Source organism: Lissotriton helveticus, chromosome 3_1, assembly GCF_964261635.1.
Source record: "Lissotriton helveticus chromosome 3_1, aLisHel1.1, whole genome shotgun sequence".
NCBI lineage: Eukaryota > Metazoa > Chordata > Amphibia > Caudata > Salamandridae > Lissotriton > Lissotriton helveticus.
In genome coordinates, this window is record NC_136061.1 from 538,706,311 (window position 1) to 538,731,245 (window position 24,935).

The 24,935-nt window shown below is 46.7% G+C and overlaps 1 protein-coding gene across 1 annotated transcript in view; it reads right to left on the reverse strand.

Moving 5' to 3' along the window:
* STK17B (serine/threonine kinase 17b) overlaps nt 1–24,935 on the reverse strand; it is a 189,972-nt gene that overhangs the window by 87,760 nt on the left and 77,277 nt on the right. Inside the window, exon 4 of the mRNA XM_078680419.1 lies at nt 9,905–10,049. Coding sequence (XP_078536545.1) covers nt 9,905–10,049 — 145 coding nt within the window. The remainder of the gene's footprint in view (nt 1–9,904; nt 10,050–24,935) is intronic.

Genomic DNA, 24,935 nt, shown 5'->3' on the forward strand with positions numbered 1-24,935 from the left:
AGGAGTCTTCTGAAGGTGAGCAGATCTTGGGTCTGTCGCTTGTGGGTAGGGAGGGTGTTCCAGGTCTTGGCAGCGAGGAAGGAGAAGGATCTGCCGCCGGAGGTTGTTCGTTGGATGCATGGGACGGCTGTGAGGGCGAGGCTGGCGGAGCGGAGCTGACGGGCTGGGGTGTAGAAGCTGAGTCTGCTGTTCAGGTAGGCTGGTCCGGTGTTGTGGAGTGCTTTGTGTGCGTGGGTGAGGAGCTTGAAGGTGATCTTCTTGTTGACGGGGAGCCAGTGCAGGTGTCTCAGGTTGGGGGTGATGTGGCTACGACGAGGGATGTTAAGGATCAGTCGGGCGGAGGCGTTTTGGATGCGTTGTAGTCGTCGTAGGTGTTGGGCAGGGATTCCTGCATAGAGTGCGTTGCCGTAGTCCAGTCTGCTGCCGACGAGGGCTTGGGTCACCGTTCTTCTGGTTTCGGTCGGGATCCAGTTGTAGATCCTGCGGGGCATGCGGAGCAAGGAACCCACATCTGGTTATACCCATCCCACTTAGGGTGAAAAGTGCTGCGACAACAAATGATGGACGGAATGCTGAATGATGGACGGAATGCTGAATGAATCAAACATTCACCTCCAGTAAGTCCATCATCTGTTCTTTTTGCATTCATTATGCACATAAGAAAAAAGGGCTGACCTATGATCTGCTGTGGCATTACATAGTATGTATTTCCATACATAACTGTGATGGTTCACTATAATACTAACACACAGTGGTGAGCAGCAAATTGTAACTTCTACCAATCAAATTCACATATACAGATCAGCTATACGAGTTGTCCAACACCAGCACTGAACGTTCAAAAACACAAACATCACCAAATGAACAGTCATGCAATGACTGAAGAAATCTGTCACAAATTACTAGACAATTTTGAAGGACTTTTAAGTAGTTCATTCACTGCAGGTCCTCAATATAAATACAATCTGACTGCTTCTTCGCATCTCACATAGACACTCAGACATGGGGCGTTAATAAAAATGCTCATCCATACAGATCTCTCCACTTCTCTCTCACCCTAAACCATGCCAGGTCAGGATCACAACTATACACAAATCGCAGATTGGACGACCCAGCACAGTAACCAGCTAAGTAGACTGTATATGAAATACCATGAAAGGATCTGCAGAGTTGTTCAAAGCTGATAGCATACTGAAAACCAAAGAATTGTATATTGGTTTCTTACACGTTGTTATCCAACATACTGCTATGAGCTACATCCCTTAATACGATAATATCCCCTCGAGGTCATCATCAGCCATGACATGGAAACACGTGCCACATAGGATCAAAACAAAAACAACATCCTTCCAACCACACCCTACATGGTGTAGCATGCTACTCGTAGGCAAGCGCTTCAGCGCTCCACAAAGGGGTGGTAAGCGCCACATAAATGCTGCAATACAAGTGTACGTGCTGTAGAGAGGAGATAGTCCATGAAAAGTGTTGGTGCGGAAGCACAAGTAAGAAAGATAAGGGAGAGATTGGTCAGGAAGGGGAATACGAGTTCTATCCCCAAATTTCGATTTGGGGATTTAATGTAGGAAACTGTAAATTGAAGAATGATATGTTGGTAGCTTGTAATAACAAATTTAGGTTTACAATTCTGTCCTTATTTCAATAAACTCTTCAAAACTTGACCAACATGCGGCACATGTTTGCATAAATGAGCATTTGAATTACACAGCAACAATATCACTCCTGTGTTTCAACGGTGAAGAGCAACCAAGAGGTAAAGTAAAATATGGAATGCTCAAATCCAGCAAAGTTGGATCCTGGGACACTGAAGCCCCAATTTCACATACTGCACTATAATCAGCCAATACAACAACTCTTGTCCCCAGCCAGTAACTATTGGTCAGTAAAACCCATTCAGTCACATCATTAGTGGGTAATTTGAAGGTTCCCATGTGTACAATCAAATGGACCAATTGTTAGAGAATGTATTAAAGTACACACCAGATTACAAAACTATTTTTGGGTGCCTTCAGCATTAAAACATATGTTAGAACAATATAAATGCAGTGTACCCTTTTTTATGGACTTTACCACTGATAAATTTATTTTGTCTGCTTCCAAAAGTGCAGAATGACCACTACTGAAAAAACTTGGTAATTTGCGTTGTTTGCCAATGTAAGGCCAGGGGCTTGATAATGAAGAAACTACCGGAAATACTTGCACAGATCTTACAAATAAAAACCTTATATGTTAAGAGCATTTCGCACCAGTTGATTTTCAAGAAGCTTCTGTCTTTTTCATTTCAACTGCTTTGATACTTACCACAATCAAGATATGAGTAGAACCCTGTGTGTATCCGAAGTGATGGGAAAATGCTTCAATTCCGAGCCCAGATATTTCTGATACTTCAAACTGATTTGAAATAGTGTCCAACCTGATCCTCACTAGATACTCATGTGTCTGTCAGACCTCTTCTTTATTGCAGCAGATAGGAAATGCCATTCTCATGCAGCACAGAGAGCAGTGCCCCAGTAACAGCACAAGTTCCAGATATTGCGAGCTGCTTCCTTTAAAATGTTCATGAGATCTAAACGTAATGTATGCATCTCTACGAGAGGTTAAAGAAGTGTGCTATTACAGGCAGAAAGCTTGAGCTGGCATTATAAGATGTGTCAGCCCTGATCTTCCCACATTTAGCCCCCACTATCCTTACAAATGTCAAATTTCACCAGGTAAATATCATATGAAATGAGTCCAGGGATAAACCACAAGTGTGAATGTTTCACTTCTGAACACAGGAAAATATGAGGAATTAATGTTGTACACCCCAATCAACATATGCAACTTGTAATAAGGTGGTAATACTGCATAAGGGAAAAACTGCATCACGTGGTATAAGCGTATTCCAGGGCTGCATTACTACACAACAATACTGGTCACTCGCAAGGAGAGGCCAAGTCTGTCTCAAGGCCCCATTTAGCCAAAAATGGCTTTGCATCTTTACCGGGTGATGTGCCCAGCATCCTCGACAGAATTAAATAGTAATGATTTTCTGTAAATACCCACTGCACTTCAGAGCAAAACCTACTCACGACTATGTGTGCGATGAAAGAAAACAAAGTTTGAGCTATTGGTATTGTAAATTAAAAAAAATTTATTTATGTGTTTGTTTTGAAAATAGTGAAATTAATAGCTTTGTCATTTACAATGCCAATAGTTATAACTTTCGCAAATGTGACACCTATAGCATTTGTAATGCAATATGTGTTGTATTTACGTGACTTAGATGTATTGCTATTACACATAACAATGGCTTTTAATTTTTTAAAAATAATTAATACAAGTTATTGTAATGTAAAATGGCAATAGCTTAAACTTTTGTAAATACCTTTTGTGAAGATTATGTTCAGTGTATTTTATTGTGACGAAAATACAAGAACAGAAGTGAAATATTAACATCTTTTTGTGACATTTGTAATGAAGCTTGAAAGATTGAGAGAACATATTTGAACCAGTTGTTGTTGAATGGTTGCACAGATTGATGCTGTGGTGGCGCGGAGTGATGTTGTGGGGGCGACGAGTGATGCTGTGGCGTTCAGTGATGCTGTGGTAGCGCATAGTGATGTTGTGGTGCCCCTGAGTGATGCTGTGGTGATGCGATAGATAGAGTGAGTGCGATAGCTAGAGTGAGTGCGATAGAGTGAGTGCGATAGAGTGAGTGCGATAGAGTGAGTGCGATAGAGTGAGTGCGATAGAGTGAGTGCGATAGAGTGAGTGCGATAGAGTGAGTGCGATAGATAGATAGAGTGCGATAGATAGAGTGAGTGCGATAGATAGAGTGAGTGCGATAGATAGAGTGAGTGCGATAGATAGAGTGAGTGCGATAGATAGAGTGAGTGCGATAGATAGAGAGCGATAGATAGACAGAGTGAGTGAGGGCGATAGATAGACAGAGTGAGTGAGGGCGATAGATAGACAGAGTGAGTGAGGGCGATAGATAGACAGAGTGAGTGAGGGCGATAGATAGACAGAGTGAGGGCGATAGATAGACAGAGTGAGGGCGATAGATAGACAGAGTGAGGGCGATAGATAGACAGAGTGAGGGCGATAGATAGACAGAGTGAGGGCGATAGATAGACAGAGTGAGGGCGATAGATAGACAGAGTGAGGGCGATAGATAGACAGAGTGAGGGCGATAGATAGACAGAGTGAGGGCGATAGATAGACAGAGTGAGGGCGATAGATAGACAGAGTGAGGGCGATAGATAGACAGAGTGAGGGCGATAGATAGACAGAGTGAGGGCGATAGATAGACAGAGTGAGGGCGATAGATAGACAGAGTGAGGGCGATAGATAGACAGAGTGAGGGCGATAGATAGACAGAGTGAGGGCGATAGATAGACAGAGTGAGGGCGATAGATAGAGTGAGTGCGATAGATAGAGTGAGTGCGATAGATAGAGTGAGTGCGATAGATAGAGTGAGTGCGATAGATAGAGTGAGTGCGATAGATAGAGTGAGTGCGATAGATAGAGTGAGTGCGATAGATAGAGTGAGTGCGATAGATAGAGTGAGTGCGATAGATAGAGTGAGTGCGATAGAGTGAGTGCGATAGATAGAGTGAGTGCGATAGATAGAGTGAGTGCGATAGATAGAGAGCGATAGAGTGCGATAGATAGACAGAGTGAGTGAGTGCGATAGATAGACAGAGTGAGTGAGTGCGATAGATAGACAGAGTGAGTGAGTGCGATAGATAGACAGAGTGAGTGAGTGCGATAGATAGAGTGAGTGCGATAGATAGAGTGAGTGCGATAGATAGAGTGAGTGCGATAGATAGAGTGAGTGCGATAGATAGAGTGAGGGCGATAGATAGAGTGAGTGCGATAGATAGAGTGAGTGCGATAGATAGAGTGAGTGCGATAGATAGAGTGAGTGCGATAGATAGAGTGAGTGCGATAGATAGAGTGAGTGCGATAGATAGAGAGCGATAGATAGACAGAGTGAGTGAGGGCGATAGATAGACAGAGTGAGTGAGGGCGATAGATAGACAGAGTGAGTGAGGGCGATAGATAGACAGAGTGAGTGAGGGCGATAGATAGACAGAGTGAGGGCGATAGATAGACAGAGTGAGGGCGATAGATAGACAGAGTGAGGGCGATAGATAGACAGAGTGAGGGCGATAGATAGACAGAGTGAGGGCGATAGATAGACAGAGTGAGGGCGATAGATAGACAGAGTGAGGGCGATAGATAGAGTGAGGGCGATAGATAGAGTGAGGCCATAGATAGAGTGAGGCCATAGATAGAGTGAGGCCATAGATAGAGTGAGGGCGATAGATAGAGTGAGGGCGATAGATAGAGTGAGGGCGATAGATAGAGTGAGGGCGATAGATAGAGTGAGGGCGATAGATAGAGTGAGGGCGATAGATAGAGTGAGGGCGATAGATAGAGTGAGGGCGATAGATAGAGTGAGGGCGATAGATAGAGTGAGGGCGATAGATAGAGTGAGGGCGATAGATAGAGTGAGGGCGATAGACAGAGTGAGGGCGATAGACAGAGTGAGGGCGATAGATTGAGGGCGATAGATAGAGTGAGGGCGATAGATAGAGTGAGGGTGATAGACAGAGTGAGGGCGATAGATAGAGTGAGTGATAGAGTGAGGGCGATAGCTAGATACAGTGTTGGCGTTAGATAGTGAGTGCGATATATAGACAGATAGAGTGAGGGCGATAGACAGATAACTAGAGTGAAGGCGATAGATAGAGTGAGGGCGATAGATAGAGGGGTTGTGTGTGTGGGGTTGTGTGTGGGGTTGTGTGTGGGGGGGGTGTGTTGGGGGTTTGGGGTATGTCTGTATGTGGGGGTTGTGTGTGGGGGGGGTTGTGTGTGTGGGGGTGTGTGTGTGTGTGGGGGGTTGTGGTGTGGTGTGAGGAGTTGTGTGTGGGGTGTTGTGTGGGGTGTGTGTGTGTGTGTGTGTGTGTGTGCGTGTACAGTGTGTGTGTGCGTGTACAGTGTGTGTGGGGGGGTGTGTGTGGGGTTGTGTGTGTGGGGTTGTGTGTGTGGGGTTGTGTGTGTGGGGTTGTGTGTGGGGTTGTGTGTGGGGGGTTGTGTGTGGGGGGTTGTGTGTGGGGGGTTGTGTGTGGGGGGGTGTGTGTGGGGGGGTGTGTGTGGGGGGTTGTGTGTGGGGGGGGGTGTGGGGGGGGGTGTGTGGGGGGGGGTGTGGGGGGGGTGTGTGGGGGGGGTGTGGGGGGGTGTGGGGGGGTGTGTGGGGGGGTGTGGGGGGGGTGTGGGGGGGTGTGTGTGGGGGTGTGGTGTGTGTGGAGTTGTGTGTGGGGGCGTTGTGTGTGGGGTGGTGTGTGCGTGTGGGGTGTGTGTGGGGTTGTGTGTCTTTGGTGTTGTGTTTGGGGTTGTGTGTGTGGGGTGGGTGGGGTGTGTCTGTGTGGGGGGTTGTGTGTGTTTGGTGTTGTGTGTGGAGTTGGGCGAGTAGGGTTGTGTGTGTGGGTGTGTGTGTGGGGTTGTGTGTGGGGGGTTGAATTATCATTTAATTTGCAACCGATCAGCTTCTGTTCACAAGCTTGAAAGCAGCAGTTACATAAATTGGGAGCTGCAGCATGCCCATGGCTCACCAGTGCATGTTGCAAATGAAACAAAGCATAATGTGTTAGGATTGCATTACAAAGAAAGGCAATAAAAACACAGGGTGGTAAATTAGGCATGCGGGCAGCCTCGAAGCCAAATGGTGTGGGATGTGAAGTAGGGATATGGGGACAGCAAGGAAATACTTGTGAGGGAGGGGGGAGTGTGGTGGATGCAGATGGGGATTAAAGAGGTAGTGTTTGAGCAGAGATTGGGATATAAAACAAGAATTGTGTCTGGATGGGCGAGAGATAGACTGAAGAGAGAGGGGGCTTGGAGAGAATCCTATTAGCCTAGCTTAATTATCAGTATTTTACAAATCCGCCATTAGTGTCAATATGTATGCCAAATATATTTAAAGAACACAGCTCAGGGTGTCCGGTTCACCAAACACAAACAAAATCTTGAGCAAAATGGAAAAAGAAAAAACTTCGAATTCTTTCCAGCATCACCCATTTTGGCTGCAGTCAAAAAATGAAGCAGTCATGTGAGAGGTCTGTAAAACAGTAAGAGTTTACCATTTTCCCCCAAATATTCTTGGCAGTTCCACAAGAGTTCGTTAAGAAATTCCTTGCATGGGAAAATTGGAAATTTATGTCCGCTGCTCTCTACGCAGCCTCTTCTGTTGTATACAAATTTAGCAATATTTTGCCCCGAGGGCCTGTGGGGGATGGAGTGTGAGTAAACTCTCCAAGCCTGTACATTGCTCAGTAAGTGGTGTGCCAGGAAGGTCTGACATCCGGTGCTTTCTCAAACCTGAAATCGCAAGGCGGTGTGGTGGCATCTCCTGCCTCGTAGGCAAGAGTAGTGTCTGTCACCGGGATAATTTATGAAAGAAGTGTCTGGCAAAAATGTCTCTTATCGAGATTAGGTTAAACCAGGACTATTGGTTTTGTCAATGGATTTTCGTTACATAAAGGTAAATAAGCAGCAACTGTGGCTTCGTTGTGACATGCTGAGACTGTGAAGTTGCATCAATGGCAGTGATGCAGAGTTAAGGTGTTTTTTTCACCCGGATTGTGAGGGCAAAAAGGGAGAGCCCGTTAGTGAACCGTGCTCAGCACCGGCAGGACCCGGCAGACTTAAAGCCCGGCTGAAAATAGGCTATGTGCAAAGCGATTTGTATAAACCTGCAATACAAGAAGCTGCCACCATAACATCCTCCACAAAGGAAGCCGAGGAAACTGAAACAGGAGGTAAACGACGAAGTACCCGAAGGAAAACTGCTGCTTTAATGTTCCGAAATGCAAACGGGGCGCGAGGCTACTGGCAACAAGAATATATATGGAGATTGAAACAAGACGGGCGAGCTGCTAGTTCTTCCGATGGTAAAAATGGATAGTATAACATAAACCACAAGAAACTGTATGTTTCATTAGTGGAATAGTACTCGCAGCAAAGTTGTTAATCTATTAGCAGGTTAACATGAGGCAGCATAATGCCATGAACAGAGTAGATACAGTTGCTTAAGATATAATGCCGAGGATGCAGACGCCCAGATTGTAAGAACAAATTAATAAAAATGGTGTTCGGAAGATGTACGCACACATGTGAATACAATTACAGTTGTGTTGCATAAAGCGCAGGACTGTTTATGAAGGAAACCCGACAGTCGATCATTCTAGACATAGCGAATCTATTATTACCAGATGACATTACATAGCAGGGGCCTTTATTTTGTATAAATAGTATGCCCCTAAAACTGTATCCCGTTATGCGTATATATATCTACAAAACTCATCAGTAATACCAATTGCGTACATAGACGACCCGTGAAAAGCTCACACCCTTCTTATCAGATACAACTATTCAAAAGAATTTTGCAGCTCTGTTGTTAATGCGGCAGCCAGCTGGTGGGACAGAAAAACCGCCGAGAAGTCACATGGCCCGTCACACAGTGGAACAAGATAATACGGCACTGGGTTATAAGCGCACTCGATTTTATTAAAAACCGAGATCCACGAGTGAGAACTGGATTTAGAGGCACTTACTTGGAGTTAAATCTCCTCGAAAGAGCAAGCATTTCTGCAAAACGCCGTGTGCTGCAACGAAGTCCCGTAGTGATGACTCCTACGTAAATGCGTGTTTATTTTGGTCACTTGACCCAGAAGTTTCATGAAATTTATTACACAAACTTAACCAATTTTAAAAGTATTTACTACAAAGGTGGTATAATGGTCGATGAGCTTTGACATGTTGAATGTGGAAAGTGTTACTTTTCAAGGGGAAACTCATTACAGCAAAATAAACGGAAGTCAGGCACTTTTGTCTGAGACGGGGGCGGGGCCTGCAATCCGGCAGGAAGTCCCGCCCGCCGCCGCCGAGGAAGAAGTGGAGCCGGCCGACTGAGGGCCTCTCCGCAGCTCGGGGCTCCCAGGTGCTGGAGGGAGCCCCGGAAGTGAAGTCTGCCCCCTGGTACCAGCGCTGCCGTAGATTAGACACTGAACACGCCGAAAGAGCCCGGTAAGTGGTGGGGGTGGGGGTGGGGGTGGAGGGGTGGTGGACGCGCGTGTGTCTGTGCGTGTGTCTGTGTGTGTGCGCGTGGGTTTGCGTGTGTGTATGCAGTGTGTGTATGCAGTGTGTGTGCCTGTGTATGGCTGTGTATGTGCGCATGCATGAGTGTAGAGTGTTTGCGCAAGGGAATGAGGCAGGAGAGGGGCACGGCGCCGTGCGCGCTCACGAGGTCAAAACTGAGCAGATCTGCGCTCGTGCACCCTCTCCTGTCCACATTCCCAAAAACGGGTAGCAATAGTTGTCGAAGCACACTGCAACAATGCTTACGCATTGAAGCAGGTCGTGCTTCGACCTAAAAAACACGCTGGCCTTTAAAAGTTGGCAAAGCCTAGCATTTCTAAAATACTCAGCAGACTACTGAAAATAAGGTAATAGCAAATTCTTGCTGGGAGTCACTCAACCATTACTCTAAACAAACAAGATTATGGCTGTAGGAAATGAATCATCGTCCATTAGATTAAAAGTGTTTTTCAAGACACATCAGCAAGTTTGCTACGATACTGCCACTAGAAAAATGCACAAACATCAAGTCTTTGCAAAAAGAAACCAACGATCACTGTAGTGACTGCAAACCATGTTACATATATTTTGTACAAATGCTTGCATCTACTCCACACAAGTGGATTGTAGAAAGGAATGAAGCAGCTTGCCAAGTACACACAATTTTGAGAAATAAGACGGACGTGTTGTTTAGGTTCAAAAAGATTTCAAAGTAATGCTATGTTTAAAATAATTTTGTTTAAAAAAAATGTTGGGTTACCTTTAAATCAAGATGCACAACGTCATTCTGATGTAAAAAATGCACTCCTTCAATGATCTGACCAAGAAGTCTGATCACCTCCTTTTCTGGCAGCATTTCTTCTCCATCAGCGACACACAAGTTAAAGATTTCTCCTCCTGCGGCACTAAAGAACAAATGCATACGCCATAAAGAGTTTGCCGAGTGATTTCAGAAGCACCTAGAAACTTAGGTCACAGGATCATTATACATTATAGTTATCATTGAGATAGCAAACTTGTGGAACTCAAATTATACACAGCTTGGAAACATCTGATTTCTAAACGTTAGCTCCAAAAGAATACCAGTACACAAGAATAAGGACCACTTAACCCAAACATGGACCCCCTTTTCAAACACCACTCAAACCTTTCACTTTCTTTTGGGCCAGAAAAGGGGGTGGGAGGGTGAATGTGCAAAAGTGTGATTGTGTGTGTGTTGGTGTGCTTTTTTATTTTTTTGCAGAGGGAGATCAGTGTTGAGTTCGGCCAACATTTTGTGGTGGCAATACATCTGAAACATTTGAAATACTGAGATGCAAGAGCTTATTTTCATTCTTTTTAAAACAAATGTCAGATCTCTTGCAATTTGTAATTTAAGAATATAGGTGCAGTAGGGTATAGTTGTAGAGGCCTGGGCCAACCACTTTGATGAAGATCCAAACCAAACAAATGTTCATGCTATTTTTAGCTAGACAAGCTAATCCGTCAACTTTTAAGTTCAGGTTAATTTAGGTTGAAGCCTGCGCTGTCTGGTTGCGAAAAGACTTCTTGTGGTCATTCTGAAAGCTTCCCTTGGGAAGATTTCCATCTATTGATTATCATTGGATTTGTGGGTTATAACTCAAATTTTCTGGCTATCTATTCGCTGGCTGTATTTATTTTACACTGTCAAGCAGGTCTTTGTGTCTCCTGTGGAGCAAAGCGTTTTCACCATCACTCCTTGTATTCTTCCAGGAGTACTCACTTTCTGTAAACGGGCCTTTAAATTTGATTCCTATCTTGTCATATTTGCTGTGTGTTCAAAGACAGAGGTTAAAGTCAGGCTCTGTCTTAGGGGATCTTGGTGTATACTTTTTTTTCTGACTTCAAAGTGAGAGGATTTATGTGACAATCTTGCCAGGTTCTGAGAAAGAAAAGGTTTTGCGCCCTGTATAGTTGTATCAGTAAACTGTATGCGCAAATGTATTATTTCAGATGAAAGTCAGCACACCAACAGACCATGCATACTCCACTGTAAGCCACTTCACAATACTCCACGACATTCTACTCCACTTTAATCTATTCCACTCCACTCTACACCACTCTGACACTATACACCATTCCACTCTGCGCCACTTCACGACTCTACGCCACTTCACTACTCTACTCCATGAAAATTACGCCACTTTATTCTACTATACGCCCTTCTCGACACTCAGCTCTTGAATACTCTACTCTAGTCTATGACCCTAACTTTTAGCCATGCTAAAACAGCAGCCACACTGGTGTACAGCTTGCTAAACAACGACAACACCATGCCACTTTACGCCATGACACTCCATTCTACGCCACTCCCCACTACAACATTCTACTACACTACAAGCTATTCCACTCTATGATACTCCACTCTGACACTGTACTCCACTCTACAACACTTTATTCCACTCCACTACCCTCCTCAACACTCCAGTCCATGATATTCCAGTCTGCGACGTTACTCCACTCTTCGCGACTCTACTCAACCACACTTTTCTCCACCCCCTAACTTTTATCCATGCTGAACTGCAGCCACGCTGGTGTACAACATGGCTAAACACATTGGCAAAGCCAATAGCTCTTACATAGGCAAGACCTATTTTGGTTTTGCCAATGCTTGTGTTATTACACTTCCTGGACTACATTTTCTTACCATTATTTTGACTAAGACTTTTAACCGTCCACTGCTCACACTTCCAATACTATTTTCTTCTTTTAGCAGGTCATTAGAATGCCTGTTGTAGGAGGCTGGCTGTGAGAAAGTGGCTCTATATATACTGGACCAGAATAAGGTACAGTGTGTATAGGGTCCACAAACCCCAGAGGTATAACAGAGGTTAAAGTCAGGACTGACCTTACTCTCAAAAGTGGTAGCTTGGTCAAGCAGTGAGGCAGTACCAGAGGGCAGTGTAAAGCATTTGTTCTGCAGTGCCCTCAGACTCACATGCCCCTGACCGGATCAACAGAAGTTTTTTCTCCAGCCTGGGATTAGACAGGATTGGGAAGGCCACCCTTAAAATATAGTCCCATTGAGGGCACATGGTGTGGGCAACGGGCTGCTTTTGTCTTTAATTCCCTCTCTCCATTGCCACTGTTGACCTGGACCTGTCAGTTGGGGCGTTTTCAATGTTGCATTGAGAAGGGTGACCAACTGGCAAGTAGCTGACTTCACAATTGTACCTGCTGTTCTGTTGTCCCGCGAGTTCCCTCTTGCCAGCTACCGGTCCAGTGGGGGAGAGGAGGGAGAGCAAGCTGACGCAGACTCTGGGGGGAGACTACACCTCCCAGACCCCCTAGCGCCGTCGCATACCACCCACGCCTCACCAGCGTACCAGGAGGCGCATTTAAACGGGGACAGAGCACCCGCGGCGCGGGAGCAGACTTCACAATTCTACCTGCTGTTCTGTTGTCCCGCGAGATCCCTCTTGCCAGCTACCGGTCCTGTGGGGGAGAGGAGGGAGAGCAAGCTGACGCAGACGCTGGGGAGCGGGGGGGGGTTGACTATTTCTCCCATACCCCCTAGCGCCGTCGCATACCACCCACGCCTTACCAGCGCACCAAGAGGCGCATTTAAATGGGGACAGGGCACCCGCAGCGCGGGACGTGCGCGGGCGGCGCCCGGGCCAAGGGCGGGCCCGTCCTTGCCCGGAAGAGGCTGGGCTGGACCACCCCCCTTAACTCTGGAATCTTGGGTCCCGTCTCATTTAACAGAACTCGAGGTACTGCGGCTCTTCTCAAAATCCTCTGTTGGACCGTTTCCTTTTGTATTAAATTGTATTCTTATTTCTGTGATGGCCCCACCAATTCCTCCTCTTCGGGCCCAAAGGAAACGTTCATATGCAAAGAAGCGCACCATACTAAAGGCCACTCCTCCTTCACCAACAGTCCCTACAGCTATAGATTTAATGCTCCAAAAGACGATAGGAGTGGTAACCTCCTAAATTGAACTGAATGAAAGACGCCTTTCAATTACACCTGACTGTTTTTTACCAGCTTCCCCTCTTTTAACTGATGTAATGAGCTCATTTGAACTTAATGGGTGTCAAAATTCGGCTCCAGTTACTAATGATCCCATGACACTACCAAGCTCAGATTTTAGATCAGAGGGTTCCTCTCCTTCTGCTGCCTGTATTTCAAGGAAAAGGATCATGGGCAGTATTCGGGCCCCAAAGGAAGAAAACCAAGGGGGGGCGGGCCCATAAGAGGTATTGAGAAGTCAGCTAAAAGTGGTACTGCTCAGTCAAATGTTAGTGAGCCTACGCAAGTCCAGACCTACCCCTCCTGGGCCCAGGCACTGATGGTTGATTTTATGGCCCAGTGTAGAAAGATGGTAAGGGAAGAGATTCACCCTATTCTCCAACACCTGCAGAGTCTTATACCCCCTAGAAATCCAGCCCAAATAAATCCTAACAAGGAAGCCACCATTAATTTGATTGATAATTCACATAATACGGGGCCACTTATATCTCAGGAATCACTTCTGAGTCTGCCATCTCAGCCACCTAAAGCTGGTAAAGTCTCCAACAAACCGGCATCTCCAATTCCTATAACTAGTAATTTAATGGGTAGTGGAGGGTCTTCAACTCCTGATCAAGGTCCCTCCCGATTAGCATTAACACAGGGATCGCAGGGGATTACTTCTAAGCAGCCAAAGCCATTTACTGGGCCTAAAACCCAATCTGGTAAAGACATAATTGATGGTGATCCAAGTGCTTTGCCATACGTTAAGGGGAATGCAGGGGGTGATGGTGGCACGACTCGGCAATCACTTCTTCCTACAATTAACCTCCCCCTGAGGCTGTCCCTTATTTGACTATTTTGGTAGGAATTCCGGAATTGAAGGAAGACCACCAAGAATCCCAGCTAAAACTTCACAATAAGATTTTGTTCTGGCTGGTGAAGAATAAGCACTTTTCGTATGATAAGGCTAGAGAGATTCTGATGGTTAGGAGGGTTGCATGGGTGGGCCCCACTCAGAAGTCTATTGTTGGAAATGTGTAATCATCAACTTTAGGCATCCAGAAATCACCCAAAGAATAATGTCACATGTTTCATTCCCTATTAACCAGCTTTTGCCTATTAGAGCCCTTACCTTAGATACATTTTTTACCCAGGCCCATGGAGGGTGGGCTTCTCCCAGCCCTTAAATGATTTTGACCAACGGGTTAAGAATTTATACAACACATCTACTTCTTGGTACCCAAATCTACCTTTTTTTTAGTATCCCAGTTTCTAACCGGTTTGCCCCATTGTAGGACGTTGACTGACTGACTAGGCAGGATGTTCTGGACACTCTTGTGCCCCAACCCAAGTCATTTATGGTATCGTTCACCAAGGATCCGTCTCCTGGAAATCTAGGTCCAGATACCAATTCTAATGGGGATACTTTAGTAAGATTGACTGAACCAGAGTTAGGTACATCTGTTGGTCACTTACAGCCTGTCTTTCCATTAAGGGGTCACATGGAGTCGGATACCATCAATGTTGATAGTGAAAATAATGGCAGTTTTTTGGCTGGGCAAGCTTCGACTACTAGGATTGCAACTAGCAATTATGGCGGAGTGAAAAGCTGTGGCGACAAAATCTCTATTATGTCCTGGAATGTGGCAGGGCTCTCTAATAAAGTGCCCAGCCCCGATTGGGGACTTTTTATAGACAAGTTTGATATTTGTCACTTTCAAGAGACCTGGTCTAGGGAAAATGTTCATAGGTCGGGATTTTTGTCAGTAAATAATCTAGCCTCGATTAGTGTGAGGGGAAGACCTTTTGGGGGCATGACTATTTTCGTAGGCTCCCATCTGGGTTGTACTGTGACGCTATTAATTTCCCATTCATTAGATCTTCAATGTATTAGACTCTTTTACATCTAAATGTACTGTGATCCTTATAAATGTTTATTCTCGACCCACCAGGTTGGGCAAAGAATCTCCTACGCTGGATACCTTATCACTAAGGTTAAGGGGGAGAGTACTTTGATTGTTGCGGGAGACTTTAATTGTCAATATGAACCACTCCCGGGCATGCTTGAATATATCTCTAGTACTGAGAACTCTCTATGGTCCATCCCAGATCTCCAAATATCCCCGATTAGGGCACGGACTCTAATAGCCCTCCAAATGAACTCCTTCTTTGGCCCACTCTTTGAGAGCCTGTGATGGTTGTACTCAATCTCGTTCGCCCTCTAAGAGAATCTTTTTTGCTTCTTCCTTCTGTTCCTCCGACAGTGATAATATGCTCCATCGTCCAGGCCAGTCTTCCTGTATCGATTATATTCTGGTTGAGGTTTGTACATGGTCTAAGGTCATTGATTTCGTGGTTCTTCCACGCCATGACAGCGACCACAACGCCCTGGTACTTGATATAAGCTTCCCCGAAATGGGCATAAATTTGTGTGAAAGAGTGGCCAATTGGGAGACTCCACTAGTATCTAATAATAGGAGAAGGCTTCATTGGCAAATGGTGAAAAGATTCCCTGAATTAATGAGTTTCCTTTACCAAGTCGTACTACGGGCACTTGATGATCTAAGTGGTTTACTAGAACAGGGGCAGGAAGCGTCCCCTAACCAAATTCATAATATTCATACAGGTTTAGTGACCACCCTCACACAATTACTTAATCCCCCTATGGGAAAATTAAGGAAAAATAGGAAGGTTAGCACATGGTTTGATTCCAACTGCAGGGTAGCCAAGGTGGCACTCCTGGCTGCAATCAAAGCAAAGAACAGACCACTAATACAAACAAAGAGGCTTGAGTATAATAAAGTGCAGTCTGAGACCAAACAGACCTGGGAGAATACCAAATGGACTGCTATTAAAAATGCCCTTGGGTGCAGGGATATTAGGGAATTTTGGTCTATCGTTCGCTCTGGTAGCAAGGATGGTCGAAAGGTTGATGTTTCTAATATCGCAACAGAGAGATGGGTCGAACATTATCAGAAGTTGTACGTCCCTCCGGTTGAAGATAGTCCCCCAGTGGATGCATCTGAACAGATACCTTTACGGGACTCAGAGCCAAACAGCAATTTAGTCCATCTCCCTATAGTTTCTTCCAACAGTGAATCTATAGAGACTAAAATTACACTGAAGGAGCTTGAATTTGCTATAAATAGGCTCCCAGCTGGCAAAGCCTCTGGTCTTGATAAAATTCCCGGCGATCGTTTTAAAGACCAAATAGGGGTCTGGGTCCCTTATCTGTATATTTTGTTTAATGCTATATTACAGGGCTCTACTCTACCTGTTACTTGGGTAGGAGCTGAGATCATACCGGTGTTTAAAAAAGGTTCTCCACTTCTTCCGGTTAATTACCGTCCGATCAGTCTGATCGATGTAAGCCAAAAATATTTTGGCGTATTATTCTCGATCGGCTTCAGATTTGGATGGAGGAACGTCAGATTCTCACCCCCCTTCAGGCCGGTTTTAAGGAAAAGACTTCCACGGGTGATCAGTTTTTACGGCTCCAACTTCTTTACTGGAAGACCGTGAGATCAGAGGGTGCAGCCTCTACTTAATTTTTGTTGACCTTAAAACAGCCTTTGATTTAGTGCCCCGTAAAACTCTTTGGGCTGTTTTGGAGGATATGGAGGTTCCAGCATATCTCCTTAACATTATTAAGAAACTTCACTTAAATAATTTTGCTCAAATTAGGAGTGGTAAATGGGGTAGTCTTACATCTAAAATCTCAGTCAATAGAGGAGTCAGACAGGGGTGTGTGCTCGCGCCCACCCTGTTTTGTCGCTTCATCAGTGCCTTGATTGCCCACCTATTGGGGGTCAAAGACATCGACGGCCCTAAAATGAACAACGAGCAGGTGATGGCATTGATGTTTGCTGACTACACCCTCCTATTGTCAAAATCACCCATGGGTAGTCAACGAGCCCTGGACAGCTTCGCAAATTTTTGCCATTTAAGGGGGTTGGAGATTAATACTCAAAAAAACCAAGTTTATGGTCTGTAACCCAACGAAGACCAGATGTCCCAATCCCTCTTTAAATGGCATAGCTTTGGACAGGGTAACAGCTTTTGAATATCTAGGTATTACTCTTACTGATGGATTGGGCGCCCCAACTTGCAAAGGCCAAACTCAGATTAGCCCAGATTACGGGTGGTATTCTAAAAATGCACAGAGAATCCACTTTTAAGCCAGTTGCTCCCATCATAGAAGTTTACAAAGCACAAGCAAGGGGAGCAATTTTATATGGGGCTGAACTTTGGGGCCATCCCCCGGTTGATGGCATCAGTAAGACTGAAAATCAATTTTTAAGATAACTCCTGGCTCTGCCATCTAGTACTCCCCTGACCCATATGAGAATGGACCTAGGCATCAGACCTATACAAGATGAAGTCGCACTACACCCTGTCACTTACTGGCTCAGACTATGGGTAACCCATGAATTAATACATTTTAGACTCGAATTGGAAGAGGTACTGGGCATCCCTGGGTTTGAGAAACTGCCATTGTTTGCCTTTTTAAAAAAGGAGAGTAAGAGACTGGACCTACCCTGTCTATGGTCTAATCCTGCTGTGGTCTGCGCACAGTTGTCGCGCACTGATCTAGTTAATCTGGATCGTAGGTCCAGAATCTCGGTTATCCATGGTAATCCCTCTCTAGGCCCACTTACCGTCAAGTTTTTTAACCTGAAGAACAAGTTACTTACCTTCGGTAACGCTTTTTCTGGTAGATACTATATCTGCCTGTGGATTCCTCACCTTGTGAATATCCCCTTGCGTCAGCAACATTCGGAAATTCTTTTTGTAGCTTCGCGCCGACGTGGATCCGGACGTCACAGAGGCACGGCATCGCACGCGACCTCGCTGACGTCACCGGCGCCTATAACAGGCCCACGCCGGCGTGATGACATCAGTTCCGCCCTTTTTTCCGTGCCATCGAGGCACACGGACGGACCGATGATAGTAGAAATATACACAGTATACATAGTATAGAAACAAGGTAACACACACAGTGTGAAGCAAATGCAATAACAACATTTGAAATAAACATTTCCATGACAATAAAATAACACATCATAGAAACTCTGGCATAGAAGAGTGGACAACGGGGAGGCGGGTGGGTCAGTGAGGAATCCACAGGCAGATATAGTATCTACCAGAAAAAGCGTTACCGAAGGTAAGTAACTTGTTCTTCTGATAGATACATCTGCCGTGTGGATTCCTCACCTTGTGAATAGAGTCCCACAGCAGTCCCCACTCCCGGAGGAGGGTGTCCACTCTGCTATACCAAGAAATCTTGGAGGACAGAGCGAGCGAAATGGCCGTCCCTCCTCACCTCGGTATCCAAGCAGTAGTGCTTCGCGAAAGTGTGGAGGGAGGCCCAAGTCGCGGCTCTGCAAATGTCCTCAACAGGTACACCTCTAGACAAAGCAGATGTTGCAGACTTTGCTCTAGTCGAATGTGCTCTAATACCATCTGGAGGGTCCTTACCAGCCAAAGAGTAGCAGATCTTAATGCAGAGCACGATCCACCTCGACAGAGTCCTCTTATGGACCGCTCATCCTTTCTTGCAGCCAGCAAAGCCAACGAAGAGCTGGTCGTCCACTCGACAGTCTTTTGTCCTGTCCAAGTAAAAAGACACCGCCCTCTTGGGGTCAAGACGGTGTAATCTCTCCTCCTCCTTGGAAGGGTGAGGGGGAGGATAAAAGGTAGGAAGGGTAATGGATTGACCAAGGTGGAAAGGAGTCACCACCTTAGGCAGAAAAGCAGCCCTGGTCCTAAGAACCATTCGTTCAGCATGAATGGTCAGGAATGGGGGCTTGGAACTAAGAGCTTGAAGCTCACTTACCCTCCTTGCTGAGGTTATTGCAACGAGAAAAACCGTTTTCAAAGTCAGAAGCCTCATGGGACACTTGTGAAGAGGCTCAAAGGGAGCACCCATCAAAAATGTCAAAACTAGGTTCAAATCCCACTGAGGCACAACAAAGGGTGTAGGAGGGAACCTATTAGTAAGCCCCTTCAGAAACCTTAAAACAATGGGAGACTTAAAAAGAGAAGGCTGGTCAGGCATACAGATAAATGCCGACAGCGCAGACAGATATCCCTTCACCGTGGCAACAGCAAGCCCCTGCTGGGCCAGGGAAAGGGCAAACTGGAGCACATCAGATAAATGGGACCTCAAAGGGTCTATAGACTTCTCCCTGCACCAAGCAACAAATTTAGACCACCTATAAGAATAGATGGACTTAGTGGAGTCACGCCTGGCCGACAAAATGACATCCACCACATCGTGAGGGAGAGAAAAAGAAATCAGGTTGCCCCGCTCAATCTCCAGGCATGAAGGTGTAAGGTCTGGAGGTGGGGGTGTAGAACCTGCCCCTCCATCTGAGAGAGGAGATCTGCCCTGTAAGGGAGACGGAGCGGCGGGTGAGAGGAGAGGTGGAGAAGGTCTGAGTACCACACCCTTCTTGGCCAATCCGGGGCGATCAATATGACTTGGGCCCGGTCTTGGCGAATCTTCCTCAGAACCCGAGGAATCAAGGGTATGGGAGGAAACGCGTAAAGGAGCTGTGAGTCCCAACTCAACTGAAACGCGTCCCCCAAGGCTCCCTGCATCGGATACTGGAGACTGCAGAATGACAGGCAGTGAGCATTCTCGTGAGTGGCGAACAGGTCCACCCAAGGTGTCCCCCACATCTGAAAGATGTCGTGAACCACCTCCGAGTGAAGCCTCCACTCGTGATCGGCAGAGAACTGCCGACTGAGACTGTCTGCACGAACGTTCAGAACCCCGGCCAGATGATTTGCCATCAGACAAATCTGATGGTCCTGAACCCAGGACCAGAGACGCAGAGCCTCTCTGCAGAGACACTGCGACCCCACTCCTCCCTGCTTGTTGATGTACCACATCGCGGTCGTGTTGTCCGTCAGGACCTGGACTGACTGCGAAGGGAAGGGAGGAAGGCCTTGAGCGCCAAACGTATCGCCCGCAATTCTAGAAGGTTGATGTGAAGCAACCTTTCCTCTGGAGACCAAAGACCCTTGACCTCCAGGTCTCCCAGATGAGCACCCCACCCGAGAGTGGATGCATCCGTTATCACTGTGGCCACCGCTGGAGGAAGTTGAAAAGGCTTTCCTTGTGACAGATTGCCTTCCACGCTCCACCAAGACAGATCCGCTGCAGCTTCCCTGGAGATCCTCACTGACTCCCCGAGATCTCCGTTGTGCTGATACCACTGCCTGCGGAGGCACCACTGGAGTGCCCTCATGTGCCAGCGTGCATGGTTGACCAACAGAATGCATGAAGCCATCAGACCGAGTAGGCGAAGGACCTTCAGGACTGGAACGACCGCTCCATTGTAAAATAAAGGAATCATCTCCCGTATGTCGCGAATTCTTTGAGGGGGAGGGAATGCACGACATACGGTTGTGTCCAGTACCGCACCTATGAACAGGTTGCGCTGTGAGGGCACCAGGTGAGACTTGGGTACATTTATCGAAAAACCCAACCTGTGCAACAACTGAGTTGTCTCTTGCAGATGATGGAGCACCTTCTCTGGCGACTCCGCTTTGATCAGCCAGTCGTCTAGATACGGAAATACATGAATCCCCGTTCTCCTGAGATGAGCTGCCACCACTGCCATCACCTTGGTGAAGACTCGAGGTGCAGTAGTAAGGCCAAACGGAAGGACCACAAACTGGTAATGCTGTGACCCAACCGTGAAACGGAGATACTTCCTGTGAGACTTCAAGATGGGAATATGAAAATACGCATCTTGTAAGTCGATCGACACCATCCAGTCCTCTTCCAACAGCGCCTGAAGAACCTGTGCAAGAGTGAGCATTTTGAACTTTTCCTGCTTCAGGTAAAGGTTCAAAATCCTGAGGTCCAGGATTGGCCGAAGTCTGCCATCTTTCTTGGGGATCAGGAAATACCGGGAGTAGCACCCCTGACCCCTTTCCTGCTCTGGAACCACCTCTATTGCACCCTTTCGAAATAATGCCAGGACTTCTTCCTGCAAGAGAAGCAGGTGGTCTTCTGAACAATAACCCTGACAAGGAGGGTAATTGGGAGGGAATTCCTGGAAAGGAAGAGCATACCCATTCTCTACAAGATTGAGAACCCAAAGATCCGATGTTATCAATTCCCAATCTTGTAGAAAATGAGTAAGCCGACCCCCTACTGGGCCCACATGATCCGGAATGGCGGATCTAGGGCTGCTTTGCTGCGTTGGCCGGGGGTTGGGAAGGAGAGGAGGAGGAGGAGGAGGAAGCTTGACGACCTCTAGGACGGGGTCTTTGTCTGCCTCTGTACGACTTGTACAGCGTGTTCTGCTGCTGCTGCTGAGGCTGCTGCTGCTGGAATGATCTGTAAGATCGAAAGGAAGATCGGCCAAATCCTCTGAAGCGTCTTCCGGTAGTACCTCTGGATTGAAGGCCTAAAGATTTTGCAGTGGCCCTACTGTCCTTAAAACGTTCCAAGGCAGTATCAGCTTTCTTTCCAAACAGACCTGAACCATCAAAGGGTAAGTCCATTAAAGCAGACTGGACATCAGCAGAAAACTCTGAAGATTTGAGCCAAGCAGCTCTCCTAGTAGCCACAGAGGAACCCATGACTCTTGCCACCGAGTCTGCAGTGTCCAAACCACTCTGGATGACCTGTCTCGCAGCTGCTTGGGTGTCCGAGATTACTTCTTGAAAATCCTTCCTGTCATCCTCAGGAACCTTTGGAATGAGTTGTTTGACAGAGTCCATCAAAGCATGGATATATCTCCCCATCAAACACGTAGCATTGGTTGATTTCAATGCCATGCTGGCTGATGAAAAAACCTTTTTAGCATTTTGGTCCTGTTTCCTGGATTCCTTGTCTCCAGGAACCTGTGGAAATGCCCCAGCAGATTTTTTAGAACAGGCAGCCTGCACTACCAAACTCTCAGGAAGAGGATGCGTTGTTAAAAATGCAGGGTCATCCGGTGCAGCTCTATATCTTCTCGCCACCGTTCTAGAAACCGCTGGAGCAGACAAGGGTTTCTTCCAGACCTCATAGACAGGTTCAGACAACGCCTCGTTGAATGGTAACATAGGCTCGATCACAGATGAAGGTGAATGAAGTACCGCAGTTAAAATATTGGGTTTATAATCAGCTGTAGGCAGAGTTATATTTAGTAAACTTGCTGCCTTCTTAATCACAGTGTGGTAAGGCACCACATCCTTAGATGGAGCATTCGATACAGAAGCCAACTCCCATTCAGGTGACAGTTCAAGACCACTGGCTTCACCCAACTCATCAAATGGATCCTCAGAATCCTGTAATTCTCCTTCCTCAGTGTCAGAATACCCATATTTTTCCTCTTCTAAAAGTCTCTGGGCCTTTCTCCGAGACCTTTCTTTCACAATCGAAGTTAAAGGATTCGGAATCGACTCCGACGGGGTCGCTGCCGGCGTCGAACCCGACGTCGGACGAGGCTTCTCGACACGAGGTCGGACAGAATCCTGCCTCGGAGTCACGGGTATCGGCGTCGATGGGATCGGCGTCGATGGAGCCGGCGTCGTGCGCTTCGGCGTCGACTACACCGGTGGTGTCGGAAAATGCCAATGCGGCGGTAGAGCCGGCATAAAGGGCATGAAGGGTGCAGGGGCATAAGCCTGCGGAACCCCTAGGTTAAAGGCCATAGGACCCGTGGGACCAACAGGTGCACCAGACGGGAACATTGCTCTTGAATATACACCATACATGGCGTTTAGGAACTGGGAAGGATCCTGACCTGGAGTCGGAAACTCAGGATACGGACCTCTCGGATGTTCCCGGGGAGGCGGAGTCGATACGACGTCGACCTCTTCTTCGGGCGCCGGAGCCGGAGTCGATGAACCATCGGGTGCCGGAACTTCGGCTCCACCAGCCCCCTGCTCCTCACCTTCATCCTCCTGACCAGAAGGATTTGATGGAATCGGAGATTGGACCTGTTCCTGAGGCTCGGGTGAAACTGGATGCACAGCCTCTTCATGTTCCGACTCCGAAACCTCCACTTCTTTACACACGAGCTTGATCTGGGACTTCGGTTTCGAGCTAGAGTCCTTCCCAGAGTGATGACGTGACTCATGGGACTTCCTTCTGTGTTTCTTCTTCGATGACTTCGAAGCGTGTGCTGACGATGACTCCGAGTGTGACCTCGAACGAGACCTCAACCTCGACCTCGACCGACGAGATCGAGATTTTGACGACTTCTTAGCTTTTTTGCTCTTGAGTTTCGCCATAAGGAGCTTTGTCTCCCTCTCTCTTAAGGCTTTTGGAGTCATCTTCTTACAGCAGGAACAGTCCTCGACATCGTGGTCCGAACTCAAACACCATACACAGCATTCGTGGGGGTCGGTGATTGACATGGTCTTGCCACATTCACCGCAGGCTTTAAATCCCGTCTTCTTCGACGACATCTCGAAGAGAATGTAAGAAAGACAATTACGAAGAAATAGTAACAAAGTTACTGTAAGCTACTACACGATCCCTGAAAACCGTTAGCGTCGACGACGCGGAAAAAAGGGAACTGATGTCATCACGCCGGCGTGGGCCTGTTATAGGCGCCGGTGACGTCAGCGAGGTCGCGTGCGATGCCGTGCCTCTGTGACGTCCGGATCCACGTCGGCGCGAAGCTACAAAAAGAATTTCCGAATGTTGCTGACGCAAGGGGATATTCACAAGGTGAGGAATCCACACGGCAGATGTATCTATCAGAAAGATAAATACATAATGGAGCCTTTTCTTGACGAGATTTTACCTATTACAGCGAGGAAGAAAACAAGTTACTTACCTGTAACTTTGGTTCCCCAGTATTGGTAACTTTCATAGATTCCCATGCTTTTGTATCATTCCCCGTCGTCGGAATGGGAGCCTCGGTAATAACAAAATACCATAGAGTAGGTACAAAAGAGAGAGGAAAGGCCTAGGCCTCATTCCCTTTTGTAGCATATCAGCCTCTTTTTGTAAAAGAGACCAAATATTAGGCGTCAGCCAATCAGAAGAGCCTCACCCCTGGAACCTTCCTGAAGGAATCTCAGAGCCTCAGATTTTCTTAGCCGTTGTGTGCTAGACACCCTACATGCTGAAGGTTGAGCTTTCCCCGGGGAGGTGGGTGGGCGCATGGGAATCTATGAAAGTTACCAATACTGGGGAACCAAAGTTACAGGTAAGTAACTTGTTTTCTTGCCCCAGTATTGGAACTTTCATAGATTCCCATGCTTTTGTATCAGAATAGCAAGCAGTAAACCATCATAAACACATTTTGTAAATAAGTACTGTATAGCATCACAAATGAAATCACAAAATGTGTTACCACTGGAAGGTGGGATAGAAAGGAAAGCTCACCAATCACTGGAAGAGGTTCCTCAGGACAGCCTGGCCCACTGCTGCATCATCCTGCTGCAATGACTCTAAGCAGTAATGCTTAGTGAAAGTGTGCACGCTGCTCCAGGTAGCAGCCCTGCAAATGTCTTTTATAGGCACCCCCGCAAAGAGGGCCGTTGAGGATGCCACTGATCTCGTTGAGTGAGCACGTATCCTGCCCACCAGAGGTTTTCCTGCTATGTTGTGGCAATGCAGAATAACACTTGAAATCCATCTGGAGATCCCCTGTTTGGACAGAGGGAGACCTTTGCTTGGACCACCAAAGGCGATGAACAATTGCGAAGTCTTTCTAAACTCCTTGGTACGGGCCAAGTTGGAAAAAATGTCTTTAGAATCACTGGTTCGTTCAAGTGAAAGTCTGTGGGAACCTTAGGAATGAACCTTGGGTTCGTCCGCAAGATGACCGTGTTCTTCTTGAACTGGAAAAACG